At 43.0% G+C, this 15,748-nt stretch overlaps 1 protein-coding gene across 2 annotated transcripts in view; it reads left to right on the top strand.

The window, feature by feature from the left end:
- Positions 1–11,938, top strand: part of LOC108899178 (testican-1) — a 96,341-nt gene extending 84,403 nt beyond the window's left edge. For both annotated transcript variants that reach the window (XM_051072292.1, XM_051072291.1), the window contains exons 8-12: positions 5,921–6,040; positions 6,404–6,625; positions 7,635–7,697; positions 8,325–8,462; positions 10,454–11,938. In XM_051072292.1, coding sequence (XP_050928249.1) covers positions 5,921–6,040; positions 6,404–6,625; positions 7,635–7,697; positions 8,325–8,462; positions 10,454–10,650 — 740 coding nt within the window. In that variant the 3' untranslated portion in view covers positions 10,651–11,938. The remainder of the gene's footprint in view (positions 1–5,920; positions 6,041–6,403; positions 6,626–7,634; positions 7,698–8,324; positions 8,463–10,453) is intronic.
- The last annotated feature ends 3,810 nt before the right edge of the window (positions 11,939–15,748 follow it).

Genomic DNA, 15,748 nt, shown 5'->3' with positions numbered 1-15,748 from the left:
TGGTGAAGAATGAAATAGAGACTTCTGCCAGCTGACAAAGTTTTATTTTCCTTGCAAAGAAAAGGTCAATCACCACCCAAGCGGTCAGAAATGGCAAAGGACCCTGAACATAGGGACGTCTAGACTTTTTTTACCTGAGGAACACCCCTCAAGGTAAACAAAAGGTCCTTGATCTTGTTTGCCTTTGGAACCCTTTGTTTGCCACCAGAAGTGGCAACCCATCCCTAGGGTGATCTTTCATACTTGGGGTATCCTACAGAATTTACATCTTGGTGAGAATGTAAATAAGTAAGTGGTCTATCATCACAAATCACAAATGGTTACAAAGAAAATAATTTACAATTACACAACACTGCCGACAACTGGTGTAGCAGTGGAGGCGTTGAAGGCAATGAAACCCTTCATGCCCGATTGCTGCAAACATGGCACACATTCAGCTCAGCTCAAATTGTAACACAGAGATATTAAACGCATATTTTTAGATTCAGTGTGATCCACATTTTCTGAGGATATTATTATCTCCAATGTCCATTGCAATTACAAGTCCATAAATACACTTTGAAATCATAGAAAACAATGCTCCTTAGGACCCCAGAGCTTGCTTGAGAATTATCACATTTTTTTTAGCTTTCTTCAGTATCAAAATATTCCAGTAATAGTTGTCTTCACACCCATTGATAGTGTGCAGACAGGAACTGTAAAAAGCTTATTCAGCATGCTTAAGCTTGCTAATTAAGTAAACAAATATAGGCTAAAAAAAAACAGGGCTCAAATTGCAGCCCCAGCATAACTCACAGAAGCCATGGCAGCATTGCGCGTGAGTTTGTCTTTATTACCTCATTTTGGGATTCATTATTGTGACTTTTTCTTCACCCCGCTGTCCACAAAACTTCTTCTAAATACAAATGATAGCTTCCTCTCCATGGCATATTGTCTTTTCTGATCAACTCAACAATAAAAGCACTCCTCTAACCTGTCTTATATGTACTCATTACCCTGAAATGATCAGATTGCCCTTTGTTAGTGTTTGTTTCAGCAAGGTCATCATAGCATATGAGAAGAAAATTGGTTGTCTGGTATAAGAGTTTTTGTATTATGCTCTTTTGTCATCTGTAGAGGAAAACTTGCTTCTCCATTATATCTTGTGCACTGGATTGCAGTTTAGCTAAGCTTTACCACATACTGCAGGTAGTCTGTGTCTGAGTCAGTCAGTTTGTGTCTGAGGGCTTGTGGGGTTTTTTTTGTTTGTTTGTTTGTTTGTTTTTTGGCTGCCGGTTACTGATCTGAATTCACAGGCATGAAAGATAGCAGAAACAAGGAAGTACTGAGTCTGAGGGAAAGAGAGAGGAAAGAAGAAGGATAAGGAGGGAGGAACCCCCAGCCATGAGTCAGTGTTTGATATCTGACCTGCAGCTCTGATCGATAGTTTCTCCCAGGTAGATGCCTCCTGTGTGTCTGGTGGGCTGTCCACCACCACTTCATCCTGGGCAAAAGTTCACCGTCATACAATCTGCGATGGGTAGTGTCGGCTTTGGCAAATCTTTCCCTGCGATAAATCACTTTCTCTTTGCACATGAGTGTCTCCACTGTAACAATTAGGAAGTAGCTGTTTGGCTTAAGGATACAGTGGTATTCATACTTGAGGGAGAGAGGAAAATTTCCTCTCAGATCTGCAGATCTGACATGGAAACTTCTTAACCAAAGGCTTCTAGCTGCTGCCAATTTTTCACCGCCATCTATTTTGGCATTTGCTACATCTAACAGTTGAAGTTGCTGCTAAAACATAGAAACCACAAATTCTGAAACAAGAAACCCTCCAGTCCAGTTTCTGTAACAACGGAAGCTGAGTCATGACAGGTGGTTGCCATGGTGAACTGGTCAGATTTTGCACTTTGTTTCACACGCCAGTTGCACCAGTTATGATTTCACTCGGACTGCTATCACCACTTAGTCATAGTCTGATTTGCAGTATCACATAAAAAATAATGGACCCATTGAGGCTCCATTCACTGCATTATTAAGCTCTGGATAAATAACTCCAACTTGGAAAATAACTAAATTAATTAGGAGCCTTGCAAAATGAACATCTGCTACACTGACCGTGTGCCTGCATCTACAAAAAGTTAATTAACAATGGAAACACATTTTGTCCGATGATGGCAGAGGCTTTATATGATCAGCCAGATAAATGTTTCATTCAGTGCAGTGGTCCCCAACCTTTTGCCACATCACCCTTTGAAACTAAACGTTTTTTAGAGGCCTGATGAAGTAACAGTATCTTGGAAATAAAAACTGCTAAAGGGACACAAAAAGAAAGTTGTTTCTCTTGAGAAATTTGCAAACAAAGCTGACTCAGAAACTTGTGGATGTGAAGGGTACACAAAAGAGGATGGATACCTGTAACAAAAGGTTGAAGAACAAGGCTTGCAAGTTTAATGTCAGAGTTTTTGGACTGAGTAAAGGGGCAGGGTCCAGTGACCCAACATGATTTATGGAGGAGTTTTTGTTTGTTTGTTTGTTTTTTCACTTATTTGGAGAAGGAAAGTTGGGTGCTTCACAGTCGGTGAGCATTACACACCGCACCAGTAATCCCAACAACAGAGTCTGGCTGTATGACTGTGCACCTACACAGTTTTTAGATCAGGGAGAGGCTGAGATTCTGCTGAAAGAAGATCAGCATTTTTCCTGATCTTTCTGAAGAAAAGAAAACATTCAGACACATCTAACTTCCCTTTATTAACTGAACATACAGATTTACTCATCTGGCCACCTTGATGATCAAAGAAAGTGAAAAAGAAGAAATGCTTCATTTAGACAGTCCCCTTACTGCATTGCTGCATTTTGCACCTGTTTACTTTGGTCCGCGCAACCTGTCCACAGCCAGAAAAAAATCTGACCAAACTACCTCTAAAAACGTCTTAGTCACCAAGTAAATTTACTTTTAGGCTTTGGAGTAAAAACAACCTTGGGTCCAGCTCTGAGATGAGTCCACTTTGTTGTCTGAGTCAAACTTTTTTTTTTTTTCTGTGCGGTGACTCTGAGACTCTTGGTCTGATCACGTTTTCTACTGACAGCAGCAACACAGAGTCCCACATCATATCTAGTTCTGTCGTACCAGTGTAATCTTTGTAACTGCCTGTGGGAAGCCATTGATGTTGATTTTGCGTGTCTGACATCTTTAAGCCTGCCCAACCCTGATGTAGCTCAGAAAAGAGAGAAAGAGAGAGAACTGGTTAGCAGGCCACTTTATCTGTGTGTTGTGTCCTTCAGTGCGTAAATGTTTTCAGTTCCAGCTTTCTGACTCATTGCCCGACAAAAGGACTCCTAACACAGGCAGCAGTGTCGGGGCTGTCCGAAACAATTTGGGTCACGCTGAGAAAAAGAGATAAGAGGGGGTCCATCGAGACTCATTGTGGGCCACGGTGCAAAGTCCAAGAGACTTGAGAGGCAAAGATGGAGAGAGCAGCGGAGTCAAAAGTAGAAAAAGTAGAGGGGGGACAGAGGGAGTGGATATCAAAGGGAAAAACAGGAACTTAAATCTTTGGGGTCTGTGGGGGAGGGGGATGTGTGAGGAGAGAAATGGGAAATGAAGCACTCAAAGCAATTTAGGTAAGAGAAAGAAATAGGAGAGTGGGACATCTCAAAGTGGTCTTTTTAGACTGAGAGAGAGACTGAATTAGGTTCAGCCCCATGTGATAAGTGGCTTCTGCTGAGTCTCAGAAAATTGACAGAGCTGGAGGAGAGAGAGAGAACGAAAGAAAGAGACAGAGAGGTTGGAAATGAACAGGTAATAAAGGGAAAATGAGCAAGAAGCCAACAAAAGAATCACAAAAGCAGAGAGTGATTGAAATGGCAACAAGTGGGAGCAGAAAGGAAGATGATGGAGGGAAAGCACGGTGTGGGGATGACATACGGTTGTATGAATGAACAGGGGGACACGCCTTCCAGACGTTTGTGTTTAGAAAAGTGCAACACACCGCACGACCCGCTCCTGCCCTGTGGGGGAATTTTTGTTTAGGAGGTGAAGACAGATAATGTTTAGCTGTTGGTATTTTGCTCCATCTTTCTCTGCTCCAGACCGTGGAAATGAGAGAGCAGAGTCGGAAATGTTATCTGTCTGGTCCTGAAGGGTTATATCACACACACACACACACACACACACACACACACACACAGACCACCTTGAGATTCCAGAGTTAATGTCACATGGATGCCCAGCCAGATAAATGTTATTTGTCCTCTGCTCAGCTCCAGTCTGCTGTTACCTGGGGCGGCCACTGTTTTATAGCAGCTGCAATAATGACACAATCCCAAACTACAACCATAGAATACTGACTTATGCATGTGTGTGTGTGTGGTGTGGTGTGTGGTGTGTGCATGTCTTTGCATATATGTGTGGATGTAGGATATGATTCAACAGGATGGGGAGTATGACTCAACAAAAACAGAAAGTCTTCTAATAAGAGAGATGACAACAACATCTGTCAGCCCAGCATGGAAATACCTGCTGAAAAACACATTTGTGTGTGTGTGTGTGTGGGTCTGAGAGAGGGAGAGAGAGAGAGAGATGCTCCTGTACGTGCACGCACCTGCTTTGATGTCATGCTGCAGACGTCTTTATCCACTGACAGCAAAGTGTGATCCAGGTCTTCACACAGGGACCAATCTGCTCTGTTCACCTTGTTAGAATAAATACCTGTGTGTAACTCATTGCATGTGACAGAGGGGACTTTAGATGAGATGCTATTTCTCTGTGTCTGATGTGTGTGCAGGATTTAGTGCAATTGTATGTAAGTGATAGTAGTGATTTCTAACACTATATCCTAGAATTAGAAGTTATTCTCAAGATGATTTGAGTGCTTCTCTGCAAACTCTCAATTTTTAAAACAGGTGTGCCACAGGAATGTTAACAGCCTCTGTCTGCATTTTTCCCTACCCTCCGCAACAAAGCCGAAGCATTTTTGGATTGGCAGGCTCTGTACGAGGTGGAGAATGGCTCTTGTCCTTCAGGCACATTATCAAGCTCTCAGAAGGAACTGAATGGGGGGAAAAAAATGTCAATCACATGCAGGAGAGAAATAGAACAGAAAAAAGACGGAGACTGACAGACAGAGACGCAGAGGAAGACGGGCAGAGGCAGAGGTCTGCTTGAATTGCAGACAGACCCTGTCAGTCCCAGAGGGCTGAAGGAACGGGGGTTTGTCAGGGAGCAACAGAGGCTGGTGTATACTTTTAATTAGGGATATTATTATAATTTGTTGTTGGGTTTGTGTCTTTGGGTAGTTGAATGGAGAGCAGTATCGACTTGCTTGACAGGCTTAGATCAGCTTTTCTTTTTTGGGGCACATGGGGAGTGTGATCACGCATAAAGACACCAACACTTTATATCTACCATGGATTAAATGCAGCAAACATCCTTTTATTTTTCCTTTGAGGGCAAGGTGACACTTGGTATTTCAGACCTTGGCCCACTGGTTATGTGTGTGTGTGTGTGTGTGTGTGTGTGTGTGTGTGTGATTGTTGGGATAGTTTACCACACAGATAAAATCATTCATTTGAACAGGAACACTAAATTGTAAACAGAGAGAGATGACAGCAGATGTAACTCCAATGTGTTGACTGTATTTGTAAGTGTGTGTATGTGAGCGTGTATGTCAGATTGGGTTCCTATGGTAACTGTCAAGAGATAGCTGCAGTTCAGTATGTGTTATCGCTCCTCTGTGTTTACGCAAGGAGGAGAGTTGGATGAGGAAAAGAAAAGGAAGAACATAGAGGGAAAAAGTACACAGCAGAAATGAAATGAAAGTTTGATAAGGAGCAGGAAAATAATTATTTTTTTTTTCTCTGATGACAACAGTAGATTGACAACTTCCCATCTCCTCATTATTTTGTGTTTTTTCACGTGTGTGTATGTGTGTAGCCTGCACTGACACAGAGCTTCACAGCCTGGCTGCCAGACTGAAGGACTGGTTCGGAGTTCTCCACCTCGACGCCAACAGAGATCTCAAATCCACTGACAGCTTTGACTCCACCACTGGACGTGAGTACACACCGCCCCAACCACCCACAATATGTACATGTGTTCAAGTGTGTGAGTGTGTGTGCGGTTGTGTGTTTGCGTGTGTGCAGCCCTTTCCTGTTGAACGGCCATGCTTTTTCAGTCCTCATGAGGGCTGGCAGTGATGTTGACAGCGACCCTGCTCTGTTCTCTGTAATGTCAACATCTCTGAACACATCTCAGCTCTGCTGTCACACACACTCACAAGCACTCAAATCTCAGTGTGCTACTTGAAAAAGATAGAAATGTAAGTGATGCAGACATGTTTCAAAAATATTTACTTCAGTGGGTTTTTTATTTTTTTCACAGTTTTTTTTTTGCCCCTCTGTCTCTTTCCTCCCCTAGACTTTGACACCAGCATCTTGCCCATCTGTAAGGACTCACTGGGCTGGATGTTCAACAAGCTAGACATGAACTTTGACCTCCTGCTGGACCAATCAGAGCTGAGCGCCATCTACTTGGACAAGTACGAGCTGTGCATGAAGCCCCTCTTCAACTCCTGCGACTCCTTCAAGGATGGCAAGCTGTCTAACAACGAGTGGTGTTACTGCTTCCAGAAACCTGAGGGTGAGAGAGGGGAGGGGAGGGGAGGGAGTAGGGAAGAAAACTTAAGAAGTATGAAGTGATATTATTAGGGTTACTTGAGTTCTCATAAAAAATATTATATCACAGACTAGATTGGAAATTGAGACATTTGACTTTAAGTTTTGCCACAACATGAATTTTATTCTTCCTGTTTGTTACGATGACATTTTACCACCTGACTTCACTGCAGTACGTGGGGATACTGTGACATCTCTACAGCACAGCGTGACAGGAATACAGGCAGTAAAAAGATCAGACAGGTTGTAAACAAACCACCAATCTCACTATACTTATTTGGAGGAAAAAACAAAAGAAAACCAGAAAACTGTCAAAGAATTTCTTAGTTGTGCATGTTAGTAGGTTCTTACAGGTTTAATACTGACCTACTGTATCTACCACACACAGTTTTTCTAGGCAGTGAGGAATTATTCATTTATTTCTGGTGCGTTCGTTTTCATTTCCACTTTGACTAATGTGTTGTAGTTAACATGATAAATCTGGGCATATATTTACAGCCTGTGTGGTCACCTGACAGGTCATGTTTCTTATCCTATTGAGCTATGTTGCAGCGATATCACTACATCTCCAGATCGCACCCATTAACATTAATGTTGGGGAAAATGTCATCATAACCCGTAGGAATGATGGCCAACAGAATACAACCCAGGTTGTAAAACAGAGAAATTTTCCTTTAGGGGTCATGGTACTGCATGATTAGGGAAATTGATGGCAGTGATGTCCAGTATGCACAAGTTGTAGTTAATGGGCTAAATCGAGCAAAACCATGACTGGGGCGCTTTAAGGGGATGATGGATTTAGGAGGGTAAACAATAGATTCAGGCAAAGATCGAAAATCTGGAGTAAATGTGAGGACAGAACCTCTTTAGGAGGATGTTAAGGCAGAAAAAGGGCTATTTCAGTTACATTATGCTGGTAGAAAGACAAAGTAAGCTCTCTTAATGAAACTATTCTGTGTGTTCTGTGGTTGTAGGACTGCCTTGCCAAACTGAGAAGAGCAGGATCCAGAATCAGAGTCGAAGGAAGAGCCTCATAGGTCAGTTTGGTTGATTGACATCTGTCAGTCATTCTCTCCTGTTCAGGAAATGCCCAACTTTGATGCTAACAAACACATGCACACTAGCATGACAAATTGTATCTCTTTGAAAGTGACTCAAGTGGGCAAAAGGGATAGTACTCATTGACCATACAGTAACAATACACACGTACAATAGAGCACGTCCTGAGATTTTGTACACATGTCATCTGTCCCCTCCGGACAGATCGTTCAGTGTTCCAGCTTGAAAAATGAGCTCAGACTGGGTCAAATGAAGGTAACAGAAAATAGCTGTGTGTGTTTGCAGGTGTGTGTGGGTTTCTGTGTGTGCGTGTGTGTGTTTGTGTGAGTGTTATTGAAAGTGACTGCCTCCCCTTAAACAGGATGTATGGTTGTTGTCCTGCAACCTTCACAGAAGTAATTGATTGTTGATCTCCCTCTGTGAATACACAAGAACTTTGGTTGTAGCCGCAGGGCACGTAAACGTAACCTCTGCTGAGCAGACTTTACCCCTTACCTTTGCCAGTTTGATGTTCTCTGTGCTTTCTCTCTCTTCATATCACTTTGTTTTTTTGCCTGTCTCTAACCCTTTTCTCCCATCCTTCGTCCTCTCCTCTTTGTTTCTAGGCTCCTATATCCCTCGCTGTACCGAGGAGGGCTACTTCAAGCCGACCCAGTGTCACGGCAGCACCGGCCAGTGTTGGTGTGTGGACAAATATGGCAATGAGATCGCCGGCTCCAGAAAACAAGGCAACCCCAACTGCGGTAAGACAACAGCAAACACACACACAGAGCTCACCGACACATGCAAACACACACCCAAATTCAGTGCAACCAAAAACTAGGAGTTTGGATGTGTTGTGTTTTGCCTTATTGGCTCCTATTTGTCTAACTGTCTTTCAGAGTTAGTGCTTTGATCCAGGTGGACAGCAGAGCTTCTCTTTAAAATACAATGTACCACTGAAACACAAATTGCAAGTTTGTTCTGTTTCTCTGCTCAGTATCTCACCCTGTCTCACTCTATCTTTACCGGCATCTACGCATCAGTGATCATTTAGGAAATAGATAAAGTTAAGCATGCTTCTGGAGCCAGTCTGGCTGGTTTACGATCAGTCATATGTCTGATTCTATCTGCCTCAGATATTTAGCACATGTAGCTTTGATAAAACACAGGTGTCTTGCAAGTCAAGTAGGAAAACCTGTCACACTTGTCAGCAGAGAGCCGTGTCAGAAGATTTGTTATAAATATGAATTTCTAGCAGTGACTGAGTTGAACCTTGTGGAGGAGAATAAACACACCATAAACTGCTGCTGATGTTGGCATCCGTGAAGATGCATTTAGACAAAGAATATATATAATTAAGTGCTTTGATATGCCAGAATCATAGTTAACAAGGCAGCAGTGGAAATTCAAAGGGAATGGTCAAAAAGCCAATAGAAGCACTTTGCTGCAAATCAATGGCCGAGGGATTTCATAGTGGAAAAAAAAGAACAATAATTAGCAAGAAGGAATCCAGGCAGACATACTGATTACCAATCAAACAGCCAACTCACAGTCACAGATTACGCCTCACTCGAATGCCAGTCTAGTCCAAAGCCAGTAATTGCAGCTTCCAATATTGATGAGTTGTCTCTCCAGCCACCACACACACACATGCACACATACACACATACTCACACACACTGACAGCAGCAGTTCTTTGTCTCTGGTCTAACAAGCTCATCTAACTCTGGCTGAGTGGCCTCAGGCTGGAGCAGCCTGGACTTCTCCCATTCGGCCCAGCGCAGAACAAACAGGTAGCAATGCAGAAGCTCTCTTCTCAGCTGTCTAAACACAATGACACCAAAGTGATTTTAACACTGTAAGTGCCACTCAACCAGAGTACACTTGTACCCAGGTGTAAATAGGCAATTTTGTACTGAAGTCAGAGGGGGTTTAAGGTCCCAGTTTCGGAAAATGCTGGAGGCAGCAGCAGAGATAATGACTTCTGTTTGCACTGTAGGTGCACAAGATTCCACATTAGAGCCAAAAAACACTTGCTAATCAAAATGTTTGTAGGTATAACTTGATGTAGCTGAGCTCAGCCAGACACCACTGAGACTGGCTAGTTAAGCAACCTCTTGACTCTGTGTTGTGTTGTGTTGGGTTGAGGATTGAGAGACGGGAGGTTTCTGTCTGTTTTTATCAATATAAATTTGACACATTTGAGAGAGTTGATCTAAAGAACCTTGCTCAGGCTCAGGTATATCTCTCCAGAACTACCAAAATTACACAGCTACAAGTGGTATTTACGTAAAGGGAGGGAAACCATGAGCTATCATACAGACTCTAGCTCCTTTTATACAGCCTCTTCAAAGTTGGAATGTTGCAACGTTATACCTCACTTTTCTGTATAACAGGTACAAATTGTTGTCCTGTCTTTAAGCCGGCACTGGAGGAAGTCACAGAGCTGAATCAACACCTGTGTAAAGGGGAGAGCCAGCATGATGGGTCAAACACTGACTGACACTGAGGCTGTTGTATTACAGGTCACGCCACTGATTCCAGAATGCCGGCACGATATCTAATAACACACACTGAGGCAACATTACACCAGCTTTGTTTGGGTTCAGTGTAAACAAGCAAAGGCGACATAATCAGGTGTCTTCTTAATGGTAATATAGCGCAATTTCTGTGTGAAAGGGGCTTCTGTTACACAGGAATCTTTCTGTGCTTGTAACCTGTTTGTGTATGGTTTTATGCACCTCCCCCACAGATGAGGACCAGGAGACATCAGGGGATTTCGGCAGTGGTGGAGCAGTCATTCTCCTCGACGACCAGGAGGAGGAGCCATCACAGAGCGTCCGGAGCCGGCAGAAGAAGAGACGGGGCCGGATCCACCCCAGAGGAGCCATCGAAGACGACGAGGATGAGGAAGACGACAAGGATGACGAGATCGGCTACGTTTGGTAGCTCCGCTTCATTTTACTCTGCCATCAGCCGACCAGGAAGCTCCGTTAACTCAGCACAGATCTGAAGCCATTCCAATGTCTCCTCCTCCAGTTACCTTGGCAGCAGTCCATTATTTTGGCTCCTGAACTCGCTCCTGTAATTTCCGTCCCTTATCCAAATCTCTCTCTTCAGTGAACCTAATCCGACCTCTTCCTTTTCAAGTGTTTCGCTCTTTCCTCAGACAGAAAACAGAGAACCTATTAGATTTCAACAACAACTGTCCCTGGTAGATTCCGCTCAAGCCGTCCACGTTCTGCTTCTACCTTTCCCCCAAACCTGCGACCTATACCCTCTGCTAACATGGACACTTCTCTGGCTTTACACACTTCTCTACTCCCTCTATCTCCTTCCACTTATTCTGTCCCTCTGCTATCTCTGTATGTCCATGTCAGAGCCTCTGGTCAGTCTGTGAGCCCAGATACAATAGCTGATGTATTGGATGTAAATATGTTTCCTCCAGGAAGGCCAGAATGGGGATTACCTTCCCTGTTCTTCCATCAGCGGTCCATACTCATCTTCTGTGTCCCACTGTTGGGCTCCTTCCAGTGTTCATCAATGTTTCCGCAAATCACCGCCACAGTCCCAGGCTCTGAGATGCTCTCTCTCTCTCTCTCTCTCTCTCTCTCTCTCTCTCTCTCTCTCTCTCTCTGTTATTTCATGGAGGATTGTAAATTATTTAATCGTTGATCTTGAATGTCCCAGAAAGCCCAGGAAGCAATGAGATTAATGATGTATTGTCGTTGTTGTTGCATGTTTCTCATCGTGTTTCTGTAAAAGAGAGATTTTACCTGGCCAGGTCTAGCTCTATGCATCTCAAACAGAAAGTGATGCCTATTTGGCTGCTACAATACTTTGTTGCTATGTTGATGCTGTCTAGTGTCTTTTTGGTTCTTCTCCCAATCTCAGGAGGTAGGAAGTTGCATTGCAGAGCGATAGCAGTGTAGAAAAGCGAACTGCGAGGCCCTACAGTCCAAATCCGCGTTGTCTCAGCCTGCTATTCTTTTACTAATTGGTCAGTAGGACTGCTGAGGCTGTTTTGACTGTGCATGGACACTAGAGGAAGAAGCTGCTCCTGAGCTGGGAGGACACACAAAGTCGGGTGAGCAGAGACGAGGCTCTGTTTTGCCTCCCAACATCGGATATGTTCAGTGATTTGAAATTGAAATCTTCACCATGTCAACTAAGTGAACTTTTATTTGTAATTTGAAAATTTAAGTAAAGTGGCACTTTGGGTGTCTTTTGAACCTTACAGGTCTGCGTCCATGTGTCTGTTGTTCTCCTCATGTACCATTCAGCACAAGCCGCACACATTTCGTGTTCTTTCGCCATCATGATGGAATGAAAACACATCTTTTCCTGGCTTTGAAACCACAAACACATTTATGTGAGCTTCTCGTGCCTTTCGCTTTTTATTTTTATTTTTTTCTGAAGCTCAGATTTCTCTGCAGCAATCAAAGCCCTCCATCAATTCTGACCTTTTCCAACCTTGAGAAAGCAGCCTTCTCCCGTTAGAAGCAGACATAAATGGTAGCAGCAGAAAATACTCTTATCACTTGCCTTTGCGAGAGGAGAATCACAAAGCGAGCAGTACCCAAAAGAGCATAAAAGCTTAATGAGTGTTTTTGTAATATCACTGGCTAATGGGACAGCTGACCCCATTGGCTTGAAACAGCCCACTCAGCACTTTGAAAACACACTGTACCAACAATCAGAGGCTAAAAGGACAACTGAATCTTCTGGTCTGAAACAGCCTAATCAGCAGTTCACAACACATTCTGTCAGATACAATAGACAATGGGCTTAACTATGTGCATCAAATTATGCCAGGAGCCGTAGAGGGTGTATAATCACCCAGTTCTGGGGACCTTGGCTTGTGCAGCATCTTCTACTGTCCTCAGGCGACATGACAAAAGCTGCAAAGAAAATGTCTTATTCCTTCATCTTTCATCACAAGCAAGTGTCTGCTGCTTTTTTTCTGCTTTGTATCCACCTAATTCTTATGATACCTTGTGTGAATAATAGGTGTGACTTCTGGTTATTCCTTTCACTGAACCAGCATCTTCAAGATGTAGCAGTATGCTGCAGGTGTCTTACCTTTTCTTTTCTATTTCCTTTTCTTGGAAATCAGTGATGTGTGAGCACAGCTTTCCACAGCTTAAAGGAAAAGTTTTGGGAAATACTCTTATTCTTTTTCCCATCCAGAGTTAGATAACAAAATCAACCTACCAGAACCTGATTTCTCCTTTATTTATCCAGGGGTCTCCAGTCTTTGTGCTAAGCTAAGATGGCTGGCTGCTGGTGGTAGCTTTAAGCTATGTTTAGTTTACCTATATGAGAATGGTATCAATCTTCTGATGTAACTCTGTAGGAAAGTGAACAGCTTTCCTAGAAAGGCAAACCTTCTGTAGAAGGGATGAAGTATTCATATCTCTGCCTTTGACTACTTAGAAATAGGAGGGTGACCTGAAGAAGTGGCCTCAGATAGCAGTGGCTAACTAAGCTAGCTATTAGCTTTAACTAAATTATGTGGTGATGAGGGACTTTGAGGCTCTCATGTGGCTTTATGTCAGGTTTGAGATACTTCTGTTCCTCCTCTTTTGATAAAAGAGGCTTGTCTTTATTACACTAGAAAAAAATAATAAGCCCCAGAGCTTTTCAGATTGTTCATAGTTTTGCTGTCGTTACCAATCTGTAAAGTGGCTAAATATGTTACTGAACATTATCCAAGGCCACCTCTTCACGTCATCCTCTCATCCTTTTGTCGTAGGAGGCAGAGGTGTGACAGGCTGTGTTTCCACATCATTCATTTCCCCCAGATCTCTTTAAGAAAAGGTAAGACACCTGTAGCATACTTCCTACAGATGCCAGTTGTGTCCATTATTCATGCAAGGTATCGTGGGCAAGGAATAAGGTAGATATATTTAAACAATCACAAGTCCAAAGTATTCACAGTTTTAATCACACAGCAGTTCATTTTTCCTCCTAACCACAAGACACATCTATTACACACCAGCACTCACTTCCAACCTTTGTCGTCCGCACAAACACACACACACACACACACACACACACACAGTCTCATTATTGTTTCTATTTCCCTCCGCTCTCCCACTCACTCTCCTGGAGTGAGTTCCATCTTCATCTCTGTAAGGGAGATGCGTGGTTGTGTTTTATCCTCAGGGCACTCTGTTCTTCTTTTTCATTTCTCTATTGGATGCTTTTTTATTATCCACACATGGGTTCCCCATCAGGTGGATCCTCCCATCGGCCCAGGGTCTCCATGGAGACCAGGGATTGGCTACAAGCAGGGGGCCTTAAGCGATAGCTGGTCATTTTTTGGGGAAAAAAGAGGTGGTTTGATGTAGTTTGTTTTAATATGAGATGTTATGAGTTGTTTTAGTTATCAGCTTTTACCTTTAGTTCTGATAATTGGCAAACCACCATATACAACCTTTGAGAACACATGCACATCGAGGTATAGAACTGTGTAAACTTAAATCCATCATAATTAAAAAACATCACACAAGTCTTCTCCAGCTCACCATGCTTTATGCACCAAATGTGTTCAGCTATCTTGCCATCTGGGTGGTGTGAAGTTGTCTCTGGTTTCCTTATGTACAGTCCATTGATTAGTCTATATTTCTATTAATATTTCATGTTGTATCTTGGTTGTTTTCTTGTGAATAAAACAAGAGATATAATGTATTAGCAAGGTTTAGTTCTGGAAGGTGTATTTGGACAGAGCCAAGCTAGCCTTTCCTCACTGTTTGCGGTGTTTATGACACACTAACCAGCTGCTGGGGCTAGCTTCATTTTACCATATTTACCAAAGGCATGAGTGATATTGACCTTTTCACCTAACTCTCTAAAAAAGCAAGTTTGTCCAGCTATTCAGTAAAGTGGTTTTGAATACTTAGTATCATGGTGATCGATAAGTCACATGACTGATCAATGAACTGTGTACAAGCAAACAAGAAACAGCCTTATACACCACCGTGATCAAACCATCATGCTTTCACTCACTCAAATCCACATCCTATACTACAGATCTTTAACTTTTACAGCATCTTCTTAATACTCAGAATTTTCGACCGTATACATGAAAGCTCAAGCTGTGGATTGAATCTGCTCATAGCTTCATTTTACATCTAACACCATGTAACTGGGCTGTGTGCCAAGATTGCCACTTTAGCAGGCGAGAAGTCCAAGTGGCTCTCCAAAGTCCTCGGGGTCCAGAGCACTGCTGGTTTTCATTCTAGGGGTGTGATCAAGGACCAATTTAGACCTGTGACCACGAGAGAGTGCAATTAACTACCTGACAGAACAGAAATCCAGCAGTGCTCCAGGGCCCACGGACCAGATTTGAGGATCACTGGTCTAAAGCCTGCCTATGTAATTGGCAGAGACATTGTAATAAGTAGGGATCATCTCTCCCTAATCTGTCACAGCCCACCACTTCCACTCACACTCTCTTTCATGCGTGGCTGCCACTGCACCAGCCAGCTTCAGGAGCCACCCCCCACCCCCTCATGCCCCCCGGTGGAGGTTTTCTTGGATCGGTCACGTTGATGTAGTAACCAGCAACAGCGCTATTCCAAATTTGCAAATTCAGAGAGGGATCATGCCGTTCTCGTTAACACTCTGCCAGTGAGGTCCCTCTGATAGCACTAAATTGCTGGGTGTAGCCCCCTGCTAAATAAATTAAACAGGAAACAACTCATAAGCAGTTCCACTGGCTTCACTCATGGCAATGGTGATAAATTAAATTGGAACTTTCAGGTGAGCAGTCAGGCGAGACCAAGCCACATTAAAAGGAGTGTCACATTAGCTTCACACCAATAAATGTATTTACATATTTAGGTTTTCTCATGAATTTTGTTTCATTAACTGATTCTTGCTATTGTATATCTCAAAGCCAACTGCACCTTGTTCACCAGGAGCTCTGATGCTATTGTTGCTGTGTTTACTCCTGAAACAAATACATTATTTTTCATGCAGCACAAATGTGATTTGAATTTGTAAACACAGAGTGTGACACCAGTGCCCTCTGCTGGTCTGA

This window comes from Lates calcarifer, linkage group LG8 (assembly GCF_001640805.2).
Source record: "Lates calcarifer isolate ASB-BC8 linkage group LG8, TLL_Latcal_v3, whole genome shotgun sequence".
Lineage (NCBI taxonomy): Eukaryota > Metazoa > Chordata > Actinopteri > Centropomidae > Lates > Lates calcarifer.
Note: the sequence above shows the minus strand (reverse complement) of the source record. Positions and strands in the feature narration are given on the sequence as shown.